We start from the raw sequence: 19,497 nt of genomic DNA on the forward strand, positions 1-19,497 counted from the left end.
ACATTTTGATGGTAAGGCATGTGAGCTGGATTGGTCCCCTGCAAAAAACAATTTCTGGTGACTGTATTACCATTACTTTTAAACATCCACTACTGGTGAGACAAATCTTGAGCCATCATCATCACATTCGGTCGCTGGGCATTTTCTATAGGCATTTGAAAGTAGGAATAGTCCCCCCTCGTGTCCCAAACTTTCAACCTGCGCCACAGAGGCCCGCTGTGAGTATCCCATGACTCAACAGGTTCCTACCCCTAGCTGATTTGAATTAGCTGGATTGACAATTTTTGGACCCAGGTGAGGGAGTAGTTCCACCTAAGAGTCAGATAGCTTTACTGGGTTTGGGGGATGAGGGCTTGTTCTGTTCCCCATGAGATGAGACGTTAGGGCCCCCACCGGGAGACCCTCCTATTCGGGCCATGCTGTCACCTGACTCCTTAGGAGGGGGCAACCCTGGGGGGAAGCTGAAGCTGATTAGTTGGAATGTAGCTAGAGTCACCTCGAAATGGGATGACATTGATTGGGCTAACTATATCACCAGCTTCGATTTGATCCTCCAGCAAGAGACCTGATCTACAGACTTTCCCATCTGGGACGTTTTTTTGTGCCATTGTGTCCCTGTCCGTAGTTCATTGAAGGGTAGAGCCAGTGGAGGCCTGGCTATCTTGGTCTGTACAACCTGCGATGTTAATATTTTTCCCGTCCGCATTTTACACAATTCTGTGGGGCCCAACGACTCCACCAGCTATCTGGAGGATCTGTTTTTTGTAGTACAATGTCTAAAGGAAAGGTCTTTTTCTGTCCTGCACAGTTTTAATTTATTGATGGGGTGCCTTCAACGCCAAACTTGGCCTAAATGCCACTGTTCTTGATCCTCTTCAGGGGTTGTGAGGACCTTGTGATATGGGGACTGTGGAGCGGAGGGGAGTAGTTAGTTATTGGAGAATTTATTGAAAGCTGATCTGTGCAATGGCCTGGAGAGAAGGGGGGCTTTCAACAACCCAAATTTTACCTTTACTGGAAGGGGAGTAGGCTCTATCATTAACTATATATTTTTCTCTCCCTCTAAGGGCAACATCATTGAGCTTGTTTCTGTTGTGGCCAGCACGTTTAGCGACCATAACCCTATAGAAGCTGTATTAAGAATCCCCAGCTATAGTAAACCCCCTGATGATCCCAGTGCTGTGCCAGTCTGCCCTCATGATCAGGGACTACGACTTAGGTGGTGGGGCATTTACTACTCGCAATTTCTCGCCCTTCTGATCAAATGAAATCTATCCTGAATATTAGACTGTCTTTTAGGGGGCATGCACCCCAGTACCACCATTTAGCCTATGTCTCCTTGAATGGGAAGATAAGGGAAAGTTTACTCTACAGAGTTAAGGCCCTCTTTACTCTGTCAAGGGAAATATTCAAGAAGTAAGGATGGCGATTATGGCAAGTCCCCTTAGAAAGGCCCCAGGCCCGGATGGAATCCCGATGGATTTATATAAAGAAAATGTGGACATAGGGGTCCCCATTTGAAGCACTGTCCTTAAAAGCATGACATATGCAGTTTCCTCCAACAACAGAGTAGCACTGTGATTGTCCCAGTCTATAAAAAGACACAGAGAGAAGATACAAGTTGGTACAGACTGATCTCACTTTTGGATTCTATGGTAAAGGCCATCAGTCATGTGGCATACAGTAGGATTGAAGAGTGGCCGAATACAAGCCAGACGTCTGGCCTGGGTACGATTAAGCAGTGATTTAATCTTCATTTAATCATTAGCACTTAGACCTTAGCTAAGGGAGGCTCACTGTTTCTTCCCTTCATGGATTTAAGCAGCAGGTTTGACAGAGCCAGTCCTCCTAAACTATGGGATATCGTTATCAATCGTGGCTGGACAAGGACTTAGTTAACTTTCTTCAAGCTCTGCATAGTGCTCTGCATAGTGGGTGAGAGCCACAGTTAAATTTGTGTCTGGGGGAAGTTCATGGACTGCTTTGCATTAGTCAGGGGATTCCACCAGGGCTGTGTCCTAGCTCCGATTTTGTTTTTGCTTTATATAAATAGTTTAAGCCCTTGTTTGTCTAGTGCTGGGAAAGATATGCCTAAGGGATGGTATTTGACCAGAAATCCTCATGGGTGCCTTGTATCACTAATCGGTGTCTCCAGTCCAGTTGAGCTCTAGGTGCTCCGTTTGCCTTTGCTCAGAGTGTGGGCAACAAACCTGTGCATCCCCTGCTGAAGATCTTTTAAGGTAAATGTCTCCCTATCCTAATGTATGTCGCAGTAGTATGGGGGTACAGAGAGATTGCTGCCATTCAGTCCAAAGAGAATCATTTTTGTCGCCGTCTCCTACGCCTTCCACCCTCCACCGCAACATTTTTCTCCAAGAGGAGCTGGGCCTTGTGTATGCCAGGGATCTGGTCAGGGTAGCCCCACTTGGCCTTTGGGTTTCTGTTTGGGACAACAAGTCTCCTCATTGAATAGGATGATAATACTTGAACGTCTGGGATGCGATAAAGGTCTAAAATCCCTTGGTTGAGCCATGTGAAGTCCTTGTCCAAGGCTTTAGGATGTGAGGGTTTGTTCTCATCTCCCTCCTCTCTTGTTACATCAGATATTGCAAAGGGCAAGCAACTCTTTTTTTAGCTTTGCACGGGCCTCCAGGGAGAGGGTTCTGCTGAATAAGCCAAGTGTGCAGGAGTGCACAGTCATTCAGAATACTGCTCTGAGCCTTACTTGCCTTGGGTCCCGAGCCCCTGGGGGCGAGCACTTTTGGCCAGATTCCAGCCAGGGACAATAAGACCCTAACTCTGTTTCCCCTTAGGCCAGTTTGATGCACTCTGTATTAGTCTGCCCTTGTGTTGAAATTGCTGTTCAGTCACTTGAGCGCTTTGTTTTTTGTGTGTGAATGTTATATTCATTTTACTAAAATGTTTTAAAACCGATTTTTAATATGCACAGATTTCGGCAGTACAAACCTGCTTTGTTGTTTCTGCATAATCTATCTAGCATTCAGGTTTGCTTCAAGGTTGGGCGATTTTTTAAAGCTGCTGTTTCTAAGTGGAAATCGATAACTGTCTGATCAACTGTCTTTTATTTTATTTTCATCCTTGTGACGAATTGTGTTTTATTGTTGTCACTTTTATGATTATCTCAGAATAATCGAATAAAGCTTTTATGATGATGATGATGATAACTGGTAGTAATTTTAGTATTAGTAAATTATACTTGTAGTTTGTGAACCCCAAAAAATAGTAAACGTACACAAAAGTGTAAGTTTACCTTCGTGAATCAGGCCCCCTGATCTCCCAGCACACTAAGATGAGGATGAAGAATTTGTTTGGCAGTGCTGCATTGCGTATAAAATGTCCAGATCTTATCCAACTTCACCAAAGATGTAAAGCAGCAATCATTGGTCCAAGTTAAGACGGCGTTCTTCATCCCAACTGTTCCTAATATCTTTTGCCTTGGTTAGAGGATGGTGTTGTCTATATTTGGCATACAATAAGAGGAGAAGTGATTCTACTGCAGGTTATTTTGGTTGGTTATTCAAGGCTGTGGAGAAAAGCTCTGCTTCTGTGTCTTTGTGCACGTTCATACCATTTTATCCGTTTTATTCTTTATAATATTGCCAGTTTTTCATTACAATGCATTTTGGAGTCACCAAAAGGTACACTTAATTTAATCATTTAGGTTTCGTAAATTTTACGCAATACACTAATCCACACATTTTATAGTATTCTGATGCTAATTTAAAGCAAAAATATCACAGTAGAAAAATACCCAAATATATATATATATATATATATATATATATATATATATATATATATATATACACAAACAGTTTGAAGAGAGATACTGGGGCAATAAACAGGCTGAGTACGACCAAAATCCTGAAAATAATGAGGACTAAAAATAAAATAAAAAACTCTTATTTATTAGTGAAAAGACTTGGGGGGTCATTCCGACCCCGGCGGGCGGCGGGCGCCGCCCGCCATAAGACCGTACCGCGGTCAAATGACCGCGGTGGTCATTTTGACTTTCCCGCTGGGCAGGCGGGCAACCGCCAAAAGGCCGCCCGCCCAGCGGGAAAGCCACAGCAACGATGAAGCCGGCTCCGAATGGAGCCGGCGGAGTTGCTGGTGTGCGACGGGTGCAGTGGCACCCGTCGCGATTTTCAGTGTCTGCTTTGCAGACACTGAAAATCTTAATGGGGCCCTGTTAGGGGGCCCCTGCAGTGCCCATGCCAGTGGCATGGGCACTGCAGGGGCCCCCAGGGGCCCCACGACACCAGTTCCCGCCAGCCTCTTCCTGGCGGTGTAAACCGCCAGGAACAGGCTGGCGGGAAGGGGGTCGGAATCCCCATGGCGGCGCTGCTTGCAGCGCCGCCGTGGAGGATTCCCTGGGGCAGGGGAAAACCGGCGGGAAACCGCCGGTTTCCCTTTTCTGACCGCGGCTTTACCGCCGCGGTCAGAATTGCCCCTGAAGCACCGCCAGCCTGTTGGCGGTGCTTCCTCCGTCCCCGGCCCTGGCGGTCCATGACCGCCAGGGTCAGAATGACCCCCTTGTTATTTAAAAGCAGTTCCTTTGCCTCTAAATCAGTAGAAAATGTAATATTGAAATTTTTAGTACCTCAAATGCTTATCGAACCCATGATAGTCTTAACTTTGTGTATATTTTACTCTGGAGGTACAAGACTGAAGGAACATGTGAAAGGTGTCTATGGTGAATTTCCATAACTATGCCTCTCTTGTATTTCCACAGGTGTCAATGACAGACACCATAAACGATATGTATTATCTAATGACACCACATTAATAAGGTGAATTGCACCTTATCACAGAGCATGTATTATTTATGCTTTCATTAGAGTTAGTCAAACAAGGAGTGGCACCAGGGAGTCCACCTGGTGCAGCCCCTTTTTAATCATATTAAAGAGATCTATTAAATCATTGGAATTACTAGGAGACAGGTATGTTTAACTCACCCAAGACCCCACCACTCCTATCCCTCCTGTGATTCCCATTGACAAGACTATATCAGTGCTCCCATGTATCCCGTAGGTCGTAGCACGCCCTGCTCCGTAGCGGAATGGGAAAAAAAACAATTTCGAAGCATGCCACCAAGGGGTAACCCTGGTGGGTGAGGGTTTTTCTAACATGTAATTCCTTTTTCCTATTCATCTTGTGGTAGTTCTTTTAGCTGGGTCTCTTTTGCAATGTTATATAGGCTATAAAGAAGACAGACCCAGCCCCACAGCCTCCTTCTCTCTCTTTGTTTTTGTGAATTTTCCATTCCATAATGAAATATTAAAATAGCAAATTTAGTGACTGTCATCCTGGTGAGTGTATACTTTAGAAAACAAGTACAAATGAAAAAAAAGGTAAGTAAAAACTACTAGTAGTTGAAGAGTACAGCAGGATAAACAACAGCATTGAGGATCTACATAATCTACCACAGAACAGGCACAATTAAAGAGGTTGTGTAATATTGAAGTTTGCGGCTAATTTCATATTAATAATTGTATGCATTTTTATTAGTTTAGCATGCTTTAGCATTTTTCATAAATTGATGCTTTTGTTCCTTACAGATGATAAATACAATTTTCAAGGTACTTATTTCGTGTTATATTTTTTATATAAACACATTTTAAGAATAACAGTTTGAGAAAATGGCATATTACTGAATTTTGTATAATACTGAGCAGTGACTACTTTAGGCGTTTTTAAGCTATATAACTGTGACTAGGGAGTGAGGTCTCATTAGACTGCTGTATCCCAATCCCCATGGTTTAGGGAAAGAAGTGGCAAAGGTGTGGGTAGTTCCAATGTGCCACCATGCTATGAGGTACTCTTCATACTGGATGATGAAGTTGTCTGCTAGTGCCAACCGAAGCCTAGCTGCTGGTGGAAGAGAAATTGTGTCAGAACAAGGTAACAGTAGAAGGGTAACATGCAAACCTGGAGTCAGCAGATAGGGTTTACAGCTGGGGCTTTTATTTGAAGCAAAGCCTATTTCTGAAACAGTTTAATCCTTCAGTTTGTGACTCTAAATAATTACTGGCATGAGTCTTAGTGGTTGTTTTCAGAGCAAAGTGAATTTCACAGTCCCCAGGACAAAAAAGAGGAGAAGTCTACAAAGTTTAATTTTATTTAGTCTATGGAAGACTGGGTGGTGCCAGCATGTCATGTCTTATCTTATCTTGATAGAGATAGAGAATACCAAACTGTTGTTGACTTTACGAAGATATCTGAAGAACGTGCTAGACGGAGCCACAGAAAGAAACTATAATCGCACTTATGCTTGTATTTTTCATAATATTTGAAAATTAGAACGCACCATTATCTACACTTTGATTTGACGACTGTGCATTTTACTATTTTTCAACGCATAGTTTTCATATGATTGTATCTAATAATCCATCAGTTTGCAATGTTGATCTTCAATAGGCCCACGATGACTCTTTACAGCAAATGGCACTATGGACCATATTGCAGAAACCTTGCACTAATGAAAAAACACCGAGCACAACAGAGCTGCCCTTTTTTGCTACTGGCGCAATGTTGAATGTAATTATAAAACTGTGTTCGCATCCCACATTACAGAAGGCATGTGTACCAGGTGGAGCCCTTACGCAACATATTCAACAAGCTTTCAGCAAAGAATCCATAGTACTGAAGAATTCGTATAAGGAGCAAATTGATTTGTAACGTTTTTGCTTATGGAGCAACACAACATTGAATTAATAAATGTTGCCTCAAGCACAGCTCTGTCATTCCCATTTCAACCTACAATCACCGAAAGCAATGTGAAATACATTTGTGCTATTTTGCACATGCTCAAATACTGTTGGCTCCACCCCGAATCACAGAAGCACCAAAAAACGATGCACGTGGATCTGCACTACATTCCTTGCACCGACGCAGAGTTTCTGTCATACGGATGCCCCACCTGGGGGTGATTTATGACTTACAAACTTAACTGCAGGTAAATGAATGGCTGAGCATAAACAATGGAATCTGTGTCTGGAGGAAGACAGCCTGCTCTGACATCAATACCACTTCTGATTAATCATTCTCCTTAACAGACATTTCCTTCCTATGAGTCACAACCCCATCTCTCTTATTAAATATTTACAGTACAATGGCTTCCATTGATTTTAGATACATCTTTCCAGTAATACCCATCAAACCAATTTAACTGGGTGATTATGTAATGTAGGTCAGTTATCCGTACCTCTTTATTGCTTTCTGCCAGGTCTACCTCTGCCCACAATGTGTTTCGAAATCGCTGATCAAATTCAATAAACTTCTGGAAGAGCTCGTAGAGGGTGCCCAGCAAATGCAAATCCTAGGCATATTAGGAAGGCAAAAGAAAGGCATTGTTAATGAAATATGCATCCCGTTACTCTGTATGAAAGTTCATAGGCACTCAGCCACAGAAGCACAAATTACAAATATAGGCACCCATTCTGTTTTTGTGTTGGAAATCACAGTTCAAGATGTTGAAAGGCCAAACAACACATTAGGGGCTCTGAGAATGTAATTGTTCGTGTAATCATGAGAAACTGCCAACTTTAGTCATTAAACCAGGATTCCGTACTAAGTGGAACAAGATCCAAGAGTGTTTCCCAATGTTGCAATAGACTTTTGAATTGCATATTACTGAATCTCAAAGGCCTTTCACCTTGATTTCATCAAAGTCGACTATTTCCTAAAAAATGTACACAACGTTCAGATTTTGTGTGACTTTAACACTATGAGAACAGGGAACAACCATTACTGCCCTGAATGTACCACTAATAGATAGCAGCTAGCACCTATACTTTGAGATTCCAGACTTCGCTATATTTTTATTATAAGGTCGATATTTGAAATGGAATCTCTTTGAAGCTACAGATTCAGTCAGGGGCGCATTGGACTCTGAGGGGAGGGAGGCAAGGTTACAAAAGAATATGTTTTATCTTACTTTAAATGTTAGCTGTATGTACTCAATATGATTTTTCCCTGGTTTATAAATCATTATCTTAACCCTTTCGCTGGCAGGCCTTCTCCCCCTCAGGTGCCAGGCCTTTGTTTGGTTATTTGGGGCAGTTCACGCTTAGGCCCTCATAACCTTTTGTCCACATAAGATACCCACCCCAAATTTGCGTCCTTTTTTCCATCATCCTTGGGATTCTAGAGGTTCCCAGAGTTTGTGGGTTTCCAGGAGGAGACCAAGAAATTAGCCAAAATACAGCTAAAATGTTTTTTTTTTTCTAAATCACCATCTTACCAGCTTTCAGTAACAGGCAGACTTGAATCAGAAAACCACACTTTTCAACATAAGTTTGGCATTTTACTGGGACATACCAAATTTTCACTATTTTTTGTGCTTTTAGCCTCCTTCCAGTTAGTGACAGAAATGGGTGTGAAACCAATGCTGGGTCTCGGAAAGCTAAACATTTCTGAAAATTAGACAAAACTCTAAATTCACCAAGGGGTCATTTGTGTAGATCCTACAAGGTTTTCCTACTGAAAATAACAGCTGAAATAAAACAATATTTTAATTGAGTAGAAAAAAAGCAAATTTTCTCCATATTTTACTCTGTAACTTTTTCCTGCCATGTCAGATTTTTGAAAGCAATATACCCTTACGTCTGCTGGACTCTTCTGGTTGCAGGGATATATAGGCCTTGTAGGTTCATCAAGAACCCTAGGTGCCCAGAGTCAATAAATGAGCTGCACCTTGCAATGGGTTTTCATTCTAAACAAGGTACACAGCAATTCATTTGCTGAAATATAAAGAGTGAAAAATAGGTATCAAGGAAACCTTTGTATTTCTGAAATGGGTACAAGATAGGGTGTTAACAATCAGTGGTTATTTGCACATCTTTGAATTCCGGGGTCCAATATTAGCATGTCAATTACAGTGCATTGCTCAAATAGATGTCTTTTTTACACACTGTCTTACATTTGGAAGGAAAAAATGTTGAGAAAGACAAGGGGCAATAACACTTGTTCTTCTATTCTGTGTTCCCCCAAGTCTCCCGATAAAAATGGTACCTCAATTGTGTGGGTAGTCCTAGTGCCCGTGACAGGAAATGCCCCAAAACACAACATGGACACATCACATTTTCCCAAAGAAAACAGAGCTGTTTTTTGCAAAGTGCCTAGCTGTGGATTTTGGCCTCTAGCTCAGCCGGCACCTAGGGAAACCTACCAAACCTTTGCATTTTTTTAAACTAGACACCTAGGGGAATCCAGGATGGGGTGACTTGTGGGTCTCTCACCAGGTTCTGTTACCCAGAATCCCTTGCAAACCTTAACATTTGGCAAAAAAAAAAAACACCTTTTCTTCACATTTCGGTAACAGAAAATTCTGGAATCTAAGAGGCGCCACACATTTCCTTCCACCCAGCATTCCCCCAAGTCTCCCGATAAAAATGGTACCTCACCTGTGTGGGTAAGCATAGTGCCTGCAAAAGGAAATGACCAAAAACACTATGTGGACACATCAAAATGATCAAATAGAAAACTACCTGTTTTTGTTGGGGGTGGGGGGGGAGGGGGTGTACCTGCGTTTTTGGTCCTGGGCTCAGCAATCATATAGGGAAACCTACCAAACTCAAACATTTCTGAAAACTAGACACCCGAGGGAGTCCAGGGAGGTGTGACCTGCTTGGAACCCCCTTGTTTTCTTACCCAAGATCCTCAGCAAACCTCAAATTTAGCTAACAAATCACATTTTTCCCACATTTCTGTGTGAGATCACCGGCCCGGCACACATTTCATACCACCCAACGTTCCCCTCAGTCTCCTGGTAAAAATAATACATCACTTGTGTAGGTGGACCAAGTGCCTGTGACAGGGAAGAACCAAAAACATGTTGAAATTGAGGGGGAACCAAACCGGGTCCAAAAGGGCAGTTTGAAAAAAAAACATTTTAGCCTGACAAGTGGGACAGAATTTTTATCGCTATAGATGCGACAAAGCTGGGTGGTAGGAATTTTGTGGATTTCTGCAGATTCTGGAAGGTTCCATCACAAAAATGTGGGAAAAATGTGTGATTTCCAGGAAAGTTGTAGGTTTGCAGGGCATTGTGGGTAAGAAAATGATGCAGGCGCATGTGAAGCACACCACCCTGGACTCACCGAGATGTTTAGATTTCAGATGTGTCTAGGTCTTGTGGATTTTTCTACATGGCAAAGTCCCAAAGTCCAAAAAGTGCAGCCCTCACCATTTCAAGTGGGACGATTTTGAGCGTTAGACAAGCTCTCATGGCCCAAATGTAAAACCAAAACACAAAATAATCAAATGTCCCCTTGCTTGCCATGGGATAAGGTGTTTTAGTGTGCGGGGGGTGAAAGACTGTTACCCCCTTCAGTTGGGGTGGGGACATAACCATGCCCATGATGGTTGGTAGCCACCACTCCACAATTTTTTTAAATTCCCTGGCATCTAGTAGGCTTTCTGCCCCATGGGGAGTGGATCGGGGGTAACTGCCCCATCTGCCCACCGGTGGGCAGAGTAACTTTGGACCCATTTATCTGGGGTGGGGGTATGGCCATACCTCCTCCCTCTTTTTTTTAAAAACAAAATCTTCCCATGGGGGCAGATGGGCCTTCCAAAAATAGGCCGAATTGCCACCAAGGAGGGCACATTTGGCTAACAGTCTCTCCCCTTGTGTGAAATTGACAAAAAAAACAAAACCTGGTGTCTAGTGGTTTCTGCCCCCCTTGGGGCAGATTGGCCTAAGAAAAATAGGCCAATCTGTCCCCAAAGGGGGCAGAATTGGCGTAAAATACAATTGCCCCGCAGGAGAGCGACCCTTGCCTAAGGGGTCGCTCCCCATCTGTAAAAAAAAAAAAAAAAAAAAAAAAAAAAAAAAAAGATTGACCGAACAAAAATAGCCCAATCTGCCCTTAAGGGGGTCAGAAATGGTGCTCCCCTCCTGCAAAACAAAAAAACAAAAAAAAAACAATCCCTGGCGTCTAATAGTTTCTGCCCCCCCCCCACCCCCCCGGGGCAGATCAGCCTAATTATAGTAGGCCGATCTAGCCTTAAAAAAAATTGACCCCCTAGGGAGCGGCCCTTGCCCAAGCCGCCGCTCCCCTTAGCTATAAATACACAATACAAACACAAACACAAATTCACTGGTGCCTAGTGGGCATTTCTGCAGCCCAATCGCATCGCGATCGGGCTGCAGAAATGCTTGCAGGGACATGAAAGGAAAGGAAAGGCCCTTCCTTTCCTTTCATGCCTCTGCCTGCCTCCACCTCCCAGTCGTAAGAGAAATGCTTAGCATTTCTCTTCTACATTGCGCTGGAAGAATGCTTCCAGCGTGATGGGAGGTGACCTCTGATGAGGTCAGTGTGTGATTTGCGCGCTGACGTCATCAGACATCACTGGGGGGGTGGAAGGGGAAGCGATTGCCCTTCCATCCGTGCCGTGGGGGGAGGAGGGGGAGGGGAAGGGTTGGGTGGGAGGCTCATGAGGGGAGCGTTGGACGAGGTCGAGACCAGCTCGTCCAAGGCACCCGAGGGGTTAAAGGATCTGTTATGCTTATTTGTAAAGCACTATTACCCCCAAGCGTAACCTAGTACTGAGCAGATATGTGTGCTTAACCCTGCCTCTGGTAGTTTGGTTAATTGAAAAGCCAGGTCTTCAGCTTTTTGCGGGATTCAAGAAGAAAGGAGGAAGCTCTGATATGGAGTGGGAAGTTGTTACACGCTTTAGGAGCGATGTAAGAGTACACCTGTCGTCCTGATTTGGTGCTGTTTAATGCAAGGGATGTGTGCGAGAAGGAGTCCATAGGAGTAAAGTTGTTTGGGTGGTTGGTGGAAAGGGATGCAAATGTTCAAGTATGTAGGGCCTAAGTTGTGTAGGGCCTTGAATGTGTGTGTGATGAGTTTGAAATCAGTGAGTTTGTGTATCAGGGGTCAGTGAAGCTCCTTAAGGTGTGGTGTGATGGGAATTGTGTGTGGGAGGTTAAGAATAAGACTGGCTGCCGAGTTCTGGATAGTTTGCAGTCTCCTAGTGAGTTACAAATTAGAGGAGGTATATAGACGATGTCTTTTTAATCTGGAAGGGGAGCAAAACAGACTTTAGGGACTTCTGCGTGTGGATTCACAGAGTCAGGACCTATCATTCACTGCACACTACAGTAAATGTGAAATCATTTTTGTGGACTTACTAGTCAAAAAGGCTGATGGGAGCTTGAATGCAACTTTATATAGGAAGTCCACAAATACTCTCTCTCTACTACGGTACAAAAGCCACCACCTCAGGGCATTGAGGGATAACCTATTTTATGGTCAGTTCCTCTGAATCCGGAGGAGCTGCACACACAAGGAACCTTACTTTCAAGAGGCCAAAGTATGTAAACAGAAACTGTTAGAGAAAGGCTACCTTAGGAAGATAATCCTCAAGGGCAATAAAAAGAGCATGGTTCCGCCCCAGAGAATTACTACTAACACCTACAACCACAAATGAGGTACATACAAGAGCAGTAATAGTAATTTTTCTCCCGTCAGCAATGGGGTCAGGAAGATTATTCTACGGTACTGGCCCATTTTGTCTGATACTTGTACAGAACCCCCTCTATTTACCTTTAAAAGAAATAAAAACATCAAGAATTATGTAGTGAAGGCCTGTCCAGAAGAGACATGGAAGATTGATATCGGTAGTATGTGGTGTCTCCTGCTGTGATTGGACACTACAGATGTGGTAACTGTTCGGTTAGTGAGTTCACTGGGGATACCAAGGAATGAAAGGAATGAAAAAGTCTTTACTTTGAAAGCATTCTCCAGCTGTAATTTATGCAATTCAATGCCCGTGCATGTTGATCTATGTTGGACAGACATCTCAGATGACCAAGCAATGGATCGTCCAACACAGAAGTAAAAAAAGAAGTGGGGTAGAAGGAGCCTCACTAGGGACACTCTTTCAAGAACAAGGACATTTTGAGGATGACATTTATTGGCAAGTGTTGGAAGAGATTACTGTGTCTAAAAGAGGAGGCAACTTGGTGAACCTACTGAACATCAAAGAATGTAAACGGATGGACATTTTGAAAAGCACCACAAATTGCATCAATGATGTTAATGATATGTGCAGACTGTTAATTGCACAATTCTAATTGGTATTTATGATGTATTTTCTGAATGTATTTCACTATTTTGTGATTTTTTTAAACTTTGCTGATGTTACACAGGAAGCATCATGTGTAACTAATATACATTAAGTAAACTTGACCCACAAATGGCCACTATATTGTTATAATACAAGACACTATCCAGTTGTGCAATGGCTAACTGTTTAATCTCATATCAGCAGTTATGTGCACATCTGCTTTGTCAAGTGCACTAAGTGGTAGACATTTTCACCCTGTCATTGCATGTACGTTGGCCCATATTTCTTTTAAGCGGAATATCCCCTTCTTCAAATGCCGGAGTAGTTTGACTGGTGATCCTTATTGTTGTATAGCTTGAGTTATGGCAATAAAGCAAGTTGTAGAGATTTGTTGACTTGGGACCTAATAAGATGGTGACTGTAGGTTGACAGTATAGATGCGGAGCTGGCCACAGGCAGATAACAACAGCGCATTCAACGCATCTTCAGAACGTCTTGAGAACGAGGTGAGATTAGCAAGAAGCACCAGCTTGGAGGTGTAATATTCGGCCCGAAAGCTTGGTTTGAGAGATAACTTGAGAGTTTCATGAAGAACAATTCAACTAAGTAAGTACAGAGATGGGCTATGCCCTCTTCAGTATGATTTAGCAACGACAATAAAATTTATAATATTCGTTATACCCACAGTGACTAATAGAACCAAGGCATGACTCACATGCAAAGAGAGCCCTGTAGGCTAATGCAGAGAAGTTGTGAGTGGCCCATGCACATCATATCACTAATGGGGCTTTATATATGCATGCAGGAATTGGTGTTGTTGTCACACTATTATGTTGTTTACCTTTCCTACAGGAGTTCAACCTTTGGTACTGCTTGATTAGGTACAAGAAGTGTAATGCTCGTCACATTGAAATAAAGAGGGATCGTGTTTTGGCATGCTCTCTCGAAATGGTGTGCTGGTTAGACTTGAGAGTGATGGGTTCATGCACTTTGAAAGTTTGGATTTTTTGGTCACGTCTTATGTAAAAGTGATTTACCCGTGGACACTGTGTAATTGGTGATTGAACACTCTTGATTTGTTATTAAATAGTATGTTTCCTTCATTTGGTGTTGGGCTAGCATGCTGTACTGATTATAATTATCAGAATGAACTAGTGCTGGATTTTGATTTAATTGCGGTTTACTGGAACTTCTTTACTGTGAGGGGTGGACAACGGCATCCTGATGAGACCTCATAAATGACTAAAGGTCAAAACATCGACAAAGCTTTCCCATATGGTTTAAGGACTCTTTTTGATATTAGAGAGGAGCCCTGAGTTACAGGATATCCCACACATATCTTATCCTTTGTGAGACTGTTGGGAAATGTATAGTGTATTCTATTATTTTGTCTATGTTTATGTGTAATTATATGTGAGCACTGCGTCGGGTGCACTTTCTGATTCACTTTCTCACACCTCAACATATTGCACAATTTTGTATGTTGCAAACTAAAATAAAAATAAATATTATTATATTATTATGAGAATCCAGCACATCTGATTGTTTTATGAAATTTTCGCACATTTAGCCTCATATTTGAGTGATTGTCCAATTAATTTGAATATAACTTGTTCAAAGTGATTACAGAGCTTGAAAATTGATGGACAAATGGCTTTGTTTTAAATTAGTCTCAGGCGACATTTCTTATATATTCGCAGGTTCCTGGCATGGTTGCTGGGTGTGGGTCCTAGTTTGGCCGGCCAGCAACTGGAGTCCCATGGTGAGGCGTTCTTGCTGAAAATCACTACTTCCGTCTTGTCAGTGTTGAGATCGACACGTGGGGGAGGGGGAAAAATGCAAAATGTGATTCCCAAATCAAATTCCCTATATTGCCTGTTGGTCGCTCAGATATCCCGCATCCAACCCATCCCAAACACAGCCACCCTTGGATCACTGGGTACCATGTAGTCAATCATGGAGGAAAGGGTAGTTAAGGCAAATTTGTAAATTAATTTAATATAGATATATCTCTCTATATATTTTTTAATGTAGAACAAAATTTTTAAAAATGTAGAGTGCTAATAACTTAATCTTGATTTACATATTTATTTATTATAACTATATTATTTAAATACATGTTAATATCTATTAAAAATCCACTTAACGTAAAATATTTATATGTGTTTATTATGTAGTAAAAATCATTAAAAGTTATGCATTAATTTAATTTAAAAACATTTATTTTTACATTTAAAAAGTTACTAAAATATTTGAAGATATATTAATTATTTTTTAGTTACATATATTTTTAAAATTGTAAATATCTATCAATCTATCTATCTATCTATATATCTACTTTTTTAAGAAATAGAAGTATATTGGTGTATTCTAACATTATTTCATATGGGGTGTTACTTTAACACGCTCAGCAATTCTACTAAATAAATGTCCAGCCAGATACTCCAAGCTTACAACATTTTCTTACAGTGCTCACCCTAATAATAAAGGCTTTGCATTAATGAAACATAAATACAAGTTCAAAAAGCATTAATATATGAGCCCAAATAGTACCTTTACTGCGGACAATGCCTTTCCCTGATCAATAATGTGGTAGTGTAAATTGGCAGCCAAAGGGTGTGTGGTGCAGGGGGTTGGGCCTACTTGTCCCAAGGACAAAATAAACATTAAAACTTGTTGTCCTTGACTTCAAACCATATGAACCCTGCCAAAACAAGAATCCTATTGACAAAGCCAAAAGGCTAACTACTAGTGTCTGACCTTTTGACTTTGCCAATGCGTTTTTTCATGTTTCCCGTAATCTTCTTAAAATTGGTTACACTGATTTTTACATTAAGTATAATTTTTGTAAATACTAGCATACATCAACACCTTTTACTAAATTGTGCTTCAAAGAAATGGTACCTAAAATTTCACAGTAGTTTAGCAACATGTTTTTTCCTAGTTGCATTGTTAATGAGCATTTTATTTTGAAAGTAAAGAATCACTCTTGCTGTCAAGCTTCTGCAAATATTTGCACCTACCCTGAGTGCTTCTAGGAGCACTATACATAGCCTCTGTTTGTTACACTGTGCAAACTACTACCCTAACACTCCCCAAAATACCCCCAAATTCAGTATTTAGGGGAGCCCCTGGCACCATAGAAGCAGATCCTGTTGACCTAAGAAGACCAAGGGCACTGAAGAGCCACAAAAGAAGAGAGGAGGGAAGAAGCAGCTGACCTGGTACCAACCCCTCTGGCCTTTCTGCAGCAAAGTCGACTCATCCTGCAGCTTTGACTCTAGATACCCGGGAATACTGCATGCCTTTAATAAAGACTCAAAACCTCACATGAACAGCGGACCTACAAACTCCAAAGAAAGGACTCTGAAGCCTTCAAAACTGCCAAAACTGACACCTGAAGTTACCACTGCAGCCGCCACCTCTGGCCCGAGTTGAAGAGGGCCACCAATGCCAACAAGGTTCTCCAGCACTGCAGAGACTTACCCCTCCTGGACTCCCTGACGACACCTGCAGTGTCTTCATGCAGCCCCCAACTGCTCCGGTAAGAAAAAACTCCACACTCTGCTCCCGTCGCCCCTGAGTCGTGTAGAAGAGGACCAAAGGTGCCTACTTGTGCCCGAGCATCGTGAGGTCTGAACCCAGCTGTTGGTTCAGCCCGACTGACTCCCTGGCCAGAGCCTTCAGCCTCTTTTCGCAGTGACCGGTGTCGTTTGAAACACATTGGGCACTCAACACTGTTTTGAATCCTGCTCCCAGCGGCCCCTGTGCCGCTGGGGGTGTACTGCTGGTGCTGCCTTAGACCTTGCCCACCACTCACCTTAACTCCTGAAGATTGGTCTTGTAAGTTGCTGTACTCTACCTGTTTGCAGAGCTTGTTCTTCCTCCCATACGATAACATTGCAGAACTCAGAAATTGCACTAAGGGCCCACATTTTGAAGTGAAAAGAGTTTATGTTTAAAAATACACTTACCTGAGTGATTTTTCTCTGGTGCCTAAACATATAGATACTTGCTATTTTTATAAATTGGTGTGGATCTCCTTCTTGAGTCATGTGTTTTATTTATTGACTATTGTGTGTATTTGTGGATGTCTTGCACTCCTCTGAGTTAAGCCTAAGGATGCTCGACCACACTACCACCACATGGAGCACTTTAGGATTGGACAGCAAGCCCCTGTCCACTCATTAGATCGATATGGGGTTATTTCTTTTCTTGTGTTGCTGATAAACTGCGGTGGTTGTTTTCTCCTTTAAGAGGTATTTAATACCAGACGCAAGCCGTGAAGAAGTCCTGTAATGGGACAAAATATGTGTTGGCTCAAAATCTTCAATAATTGGCTAAAACCATTGAAAAATAAGAAATGGGCCTGGAAGATTGAATCATGTATGAAGAAATACGCCGGGAATATTCAATGGTCATGATATCAGAAATTATAGTAGAACCAAAAATGTGTTCTTTGAATTGTAGTGGTACTGAATACAGTCATATGACGTTGCAAAGACAATGATTAGGAACATTTGTAAACAATGTTTTATGCAATTTTGATATAGTAAAAAGAAAATCGATCTACACCCGGATGTCCAAAAATTTGAGGTGACTATTTTTGTGTTGTTTTGAATTTTATATATTCAATGTAAATATACAAATGGATTGACACCTACCAAGTTAATATTTGGATCCATGGAAATTTGTTTGTGTGTGCTCCGCTTATTATATTTTTATAACACTCATTGAGGAACCCCTGGACTCTTTACATCGTATGTCAAGGTATTGACATACCACAGTAGGGCTTGGGCCGTCGTAACCTTTTGAAAGTCAAATATCAGTGAGGCTGACATTCAGGTGTGATTCGCTAGTCACTTCCCTGGGCTGTGTGTGGGGCTATCAAGTTTGTAGTCAATCCTGCTGTGACAGCACTGCTTCCTGGACAAACGACAGGATAGTGGAGTGAGCATTTGAAAGAGGGCAACCCCTACATCACAAACTTCTGAGCAGGACTGGGGACTGAGGTCCGCCAGTCTCACTGCCGGGTGATGGGACATTGTCTAGGGGATTCAAGCCGCCACTTACCCTAGAGCCTGGAGCATCAGCATCTGCCTGCCTGCCAAGACCAGAAGACCCTGTGAGGAGAATGAGAGCACCTGATTGGAGCAAGGTCCAATGTGGATCCTGTTGAGTGGATCCCTAAAGCAGAGTGTGAGCCTCTATATGCAGTCTGGGTCTGCATAAAGGATTATCGCACCAATCGTGCTGTCTGCCTGAGTGCTATTGTTTGTTGCCAGGAGGTGACCACCGTGAAGCTAAAGGCTGTCACCCTGGTAGAGCGATGTGGCAAGCATTGGACCATCACCTGTGCAGTGTTGTGAATCAAAGAGTCTGTCTGCTGGTGAGCTTTGGGCAGTCATACTGCAGAAGCATGAGCTGGAGCAACATGGCGGGTTGTGACCTGCAGGAGAAGAGCACCAGTTCCATCATGCAAGCCCAGGAGCAATCAATACCAGCTGCTGGACCCAGGAGGATTACTGTGGGCACCTGCTCTTTGCTACATCACCCAGACTTCTGCCCACCCCTGGGCTGTTGATGTGTGCCTGGGCCTTCCGAACCACTGCTCCAAGCGAGAACGGGTAAAACTGATTGCCGAGCCATCAAGCCTCTGGGGGATCTTGCTAAGACTAAAAGCGTTACTGGACAGGGACAATTTGACTTTCAAGAAGCTATTGTAGAGATTCTAAGTCTTTCTAGGACGTCCTAACCTGAATGATCACCTCATGTCAATGGGGAATAACCACCATCCTACGATAAGGAAGTGGGACTCAGGGACATGCCTGGACAACGCTAGAGTGCCGGCCTGCGAAGACTGTCTGTATTATTTGAAGTGTGCCATATGTCACTTTCATCTGTGTTTGGCAAACGGCCAAATTTACTGATTCGCGCCGTTTGCGAGTGCAAAACTTTTTCATACATCTGGCCCAGAATGCTGTCGCTCACAGTGAAGCCAGTTGGTAAACACAGAAAGAGAAAGAGAGAGAGAGAGAGACAGAAAATTTTAAGAAAAATAAAAAGTCATGGAAAACATTTATGTGCTCAATTCTTAAAGAAAATCACAAAAGTGTACCCATGGCATATGTCTTTGCATTAATGCAGATTCACAACTTTTATCAATTAACAAGAATTTACAGACATAGGCTAGTATATAGGACTCCTAGAAAATATCTGTGAACTACATTTTATCATGAGCAAATACGCTTGTGTATATTTGTTAATGTGAAAATCTGTTGAGCATTTACAGGTTTACTTTCCCTACAATCATTTCTTCCCAACCCTGGAAGAAGTTTTACTTTTGTCCACATCAGGAGAAAATGTTCAACCTTTTTCACTATGGGAAAAGAT

General features: G+C 42.4%; 1 protein-coding gene across 1 annotated transcript in view; it reads right to left on the reverse strand.

Moving 5' to 3' along the window:
- The window catches only part of LOC138296482 (uncharacterized), a 1,064,486-nt gene that overhangs the window by 638,978 nt on the left and 406,011 nt on the right, over positions 1-19,497 (reverse strand). Inside the window, exon 32 of the mRNA XM_069235627.1 lies at positions 7,229-7,342. Within this exon, the coding sequence (XP_069091728.1) occupies positions 7,229-7,342 (114 nt within the window). The remainder of the gene's footprint in view (positions 1-7,228; positions 7,343-19,497) is intronic.

The sequence above is a fragment of the Pleurodeles waltl genome, chromosome 5, assembly GCF_031143425.1.
Source record: "Pleurodeles waltl isolate 20211129_DDA chromosome 5, aPleWal1.hap1.20221129, whole genome shotgun sequence".
In the NCBI taxonomy this organism is placed as follows: Eukaryota; Metazoa; Chordata; class Amphibia; order Caudata; family Salamandridae; genus Pleurodeles; species Pleurodeles waltl.